This window comes from Cibotium barometz, chromosome 2, assembly GCF_041138505.1.
Source record: "Cibotium barometz isolate CiBa-2024 chromosome 2, ASM4113850v1, whole genome shotgun sequence".
NCBI lineage: Eukaryota > Viridiplantae > Streptophyta > Polypodiopsida > Cyatheales > Cibotiaceae > Cibotium > Cibotium barometz.
Window position 1 is genome coordinate 60,944,772 of NC_141047.1, and position 3,920 is coordinate 60,948,691.

General features: G+C 48.0%; 1 protein-coding gene across 1 annotated transcript; it reads right to left on the reverse strand.

Annotated features, from left to right (window-relative positions):
* Positions 1 to 210: 210 nt before the first annotated feature.
* On the reverse strand, positions 211 to 2,132 carry LOC147641301 (uncharacterized). The gene has a single exon (XM_086810166.1). The coding sequence runs from the start codon at positions 1,654 to 1,656 to the stop codon at positions 778 to 780; it is 879 nt and encodes a 292-aa protein (XP_086666292.1). The 5' UTR covers positions 1,657 to 2,132; the 3' UTR covers positions 211 to 777.
* Between the last annotated feature and the right edge of the window lie 1,788 nt (positions 2,133 to 3,920).

Consider the following 3,920-nt stretch of genomic DNA (forward strand, 5'->3'; position numbering starts at 1 on the left):
CTACTAGCCAAGGCCCATTTCAAAACTACACGCACGCATACATATGTGCATGCACACACCCCTATATCCATACACCCCTACCTTTCTCCCTCTCACTCTTTCTCTCAAATTAGGATTTGTCAAAGCCAAAGAGAAATAAGAGCTCAACGAGACACGATACAAGAGACTAATAACTGGAAACTGGTGACCGGCCGAACAATTTATGCACTCACAAATAAAGTATTACATTTATATGAGCTGAAAGCTTTTGAGTAATACAACTTAATTGCATAAAATGGTGTGGAGGGGGGTGTTGGCCACTAGAGGCGGAAGCCCAGGAAAGGACTTCTTGGGGAAGTTGACAATTCAAGGGGGTAATCAAAGGAGAGAGTGCATGGTCTCTGAGCTAGAAGGGTCACGGTTAAGGTAAGGGGTGAGAGAGGAAGAGAGATGTGTAGGTGTATGGTTAGAGGGGGTGTTAATATTTAGGGTAGTGAGACTAGGATTAGAGTGAAGGGAACTGCTCTTGTGGGTAGGATAGTGAGATTGGGGAGGGCATTGATATTGAGGGTAGTGAAGGTATGGTTAGGCTTGGGGTTAGCAGGAAGGGAAGGGGTAGTGTTAATACTATGATTCTGTGTAGGGGTGGTATTAGGGTTAGGGTTAGGGTTATGTGTAGAGATAGAATTAGGAGGTGTGTTCATACTAAGGTTTGTGATACTCTGGCTTGTATTAAGATTAGTGATCCCATGGTGATTAGAAGGCTCTTCTTCTTCTTGGCTCGTAGTTGGTAGGCGTTCATATGGGGCGCTTAGAAACGAGGCTGCAATTATCAGCACTGGACTCGCCGCTAACAGAACCCCAACCACGCTCCCTCCCACAACCTGCCCTTGTGAACCCGATAATGAAATGCTTAGCCCCCCCGGTGCCACCGGCGACGGCAGTTAACATCCCAAACCGGCCATGGAAGGTCACCGTCGCCCCTTCAGCCAGTGGCTGCCTTAGGGTCACGTTCGCCACCGCCCCGCTTCCGGTTAACAAGCATAATCCTCTTTGCCTCCGCCGTGCAAACTCGGCTAAACACTCTGCCACGTCACAGCCACCGGCTACTTCCAGTATGTGCGGCCTCATTGCTTCCTCACTTTCCTGTGTAATTATAAGCGGGGGTTTTGGCTTGTTTTTTGAGCCGGGTGGCCTCCCCCTTGGCCTCTTCCCCACTTGCAACACCTCCCCGTGCGAATCACCCCCTCCACTTGCCTTTTTGGCTTTTTTCTTGCTTCTTTGCCCGCTGCTGCTATGATCCTCCTCCTCTTCAGAGCTCTGTGATTCAGGCTGGCTATGGTATTGCTGCAGCTGCTGCTGCTCCTCCTCCCCATGATGCTCGTGTGGAGTTTGCTGAAAATGCTCCTGTTCTTGTAGGGTTTGGTGTAAATGGGTTGGATCTAGAGCTTGCTGGATATGGCGCTGGCGAAGCTGCAGGAATTGTTGATGCAGATGCTGATGATGATGGAGACCATCTGTCTGATCATTGTTTCTAAACTGGCTATGGTGATGCACCTGAGGATTACTTGCAAAGTGAGCATGGTGCTGCAGAGAGTTAGAGAAGGAATTAGAAGAGAAGGGGCTAATAATATGATGCGCTGAGGATGGTGGGCTACTTTGATCAAGCCCTGCCATGTGCGTGGGAACACCAGTTAACTAAACAGATCTGGTTCAACACTGCAGAAGGCTATATAAGCTTTAATAAATTTTAGAGGCCATGGTTACAATTGGCAAATAATTGTTTATTAAAATATATATTTATATATATATATATATGTGGCTGTAATAATAAGAAATTTGCGAAGGCTATGGTAATTGATGGAGCAACCGTGCAGTGATGAGAAATAAAGGAGATTACTAATTCTTAATAGGCTTTAACTTTGATGGAGGAAAAAATTGTACAGCCGTGGGTGTGATGGATGGATATCATCGAGCTTGGGTGTTGAGGCGATGGGGCAGGGCAGATCAAGGTGGATGAGCTGTGTGTCTGTGCGTGTGTGAGGATGAGAGAGAGGGAGAGAGAGAGAGAGAGAGCGCAGAGTCCAGAGGTAAGGATACAGAGAAAGACGTGTGCGTGAGAGACACACAGAGAGAGAAAGAGAGTGCAGAGATAAGGACACTGAAAGACGTATGCGAGAGAGAGAGAGAGGGGGGGAGGATTTCAGTGCGCCCATGCGAGAGAGAGAGAGAGAGTGTGTGTTGGTGTGAGAGTGTGTTTTCACAGGGACCCGTGTGCACTGTGCGTGTGTGTGGAAGAGAGAGAGAGAGGGAGAGAGAAATGAACCTTGTTCGTTGTCATAGAATCAGGCCGTGGTTTGTCACTGTCTCTGTCAATTGTCCATGACAGACAGAGAGAGAGAGAGAGAGAGAGAGCGCCAGCGGAAGACAGATGTTGTAAGGATCCGGCGGGAGTGGGGCTCTGACTGGTCCATGTGTAGAGGAAAGAAGAGAGTAAGAAGGCGCCGTGTGCACTGCGTTAGAGTCTTAAGAGAGCGGGAAGGAGAGAGAGAGTGGGTCTGTCACGTCTGTGCCCGAAGAGAGAGAAAGCGGGCGGGAAGAAGTGCGCGTGGTGAGAGCGAAAGACAGAGACCCGTGAAGGGAGATGGGCTAGGTGACGTGTATATATGAGAGAGAGAGGGAGAGAGAGAGAGAGCGCGTGTGAGACGGCATTTTGTGAGAGGGGTTGCGGGTTAGAAAGAGAGAGAGAGAGACAGACAGAGAGGGAGTGTGTTAAGACAGAAAGAGAGAGAGAGAGAGAGAGAGAGAGAGAGAGAGAGAGAAAAGGCTATGGGGGACAATGGAGGGGCCTTTGGCTTTGTATGTGGATGGGTGGTGGTGGCCCGGAATGCTTCTCCTCGTTCATGCACGAGCAGAGAGCTGCAGGTCGGCATCACACATTTAAGGATACGTTCACACCCGTAAAGGTCAAAACTACTTTTAACTACTTTCACATTTTTACCATTCTACCCGTTTTCACACCCTTTCCTTCATATATGGCTTCTACAAACTTACACAACTTTTTACAAGGCCCTTGTCAATTGAAATGATCACTCCTAGTACCTAACGTAGTACCTTAGCCACATTGTCACATTTTCATGAGCACTTTCTTCTTTTCCCCTTTCAAGTTCACTTCACTAAGACTATCACATTACCCAGTTGAGCTACCCTCAAACCCTTTGATTTGATGCATCACATCACATCAACTTGAGTGTTGCTTTGGGACACCCATATGACCAGTTCTTTGGGCCTTCATTGCAAATTACGGCATAAAATTAGCGAGGAGGATAGGAGAGACTATGCAAATACATTATTGAAGGGTGTAAAGTACACCGCCGCATTCATTCTCTAGCCACATAGACTTTACGTTCCTTAGAAGGTGCTTGCACGAGGGGGGGTAACCCGTAATTGGTTACCCCCCCCCACTTAGTGCACCTTGAACAGGTGCAATAGTAGTTACCCTCCCCACCTCGACATGGGAGCGTGGGGGGAGGGGGGGTAATTAATGTTGCTTACGGATTCCCCCCCTCCGTGGGAGGGGTACCTTACTCCCGTTTTTTAGGCCAAGTGGGTGTCCGAACTAGTGCAAAAATATGCACGAAGTTATATTTACAACACATACAAATCTCCTCTCTATGTAGTAAAGTGTGTCCCTTTGGATTTTGAACTGTCCAAGGATAACCTAAGACACACGTTTCTTGTATTGAAAAGTCAAGTAGTCAACCTCCTCACAACCTTATCACACTTACCCTCAACAACCCTTGACTCAATGCCCACAATCCTCTTGCTTAACCAGCGTGCACACTCGCTTTATCTCCTTGCTCACACACCCAACCCTCACGGCTCATAAACAATCCACGCCTTAGCTTCACCACACCTATTCACACAACCCGCTTGCTCCC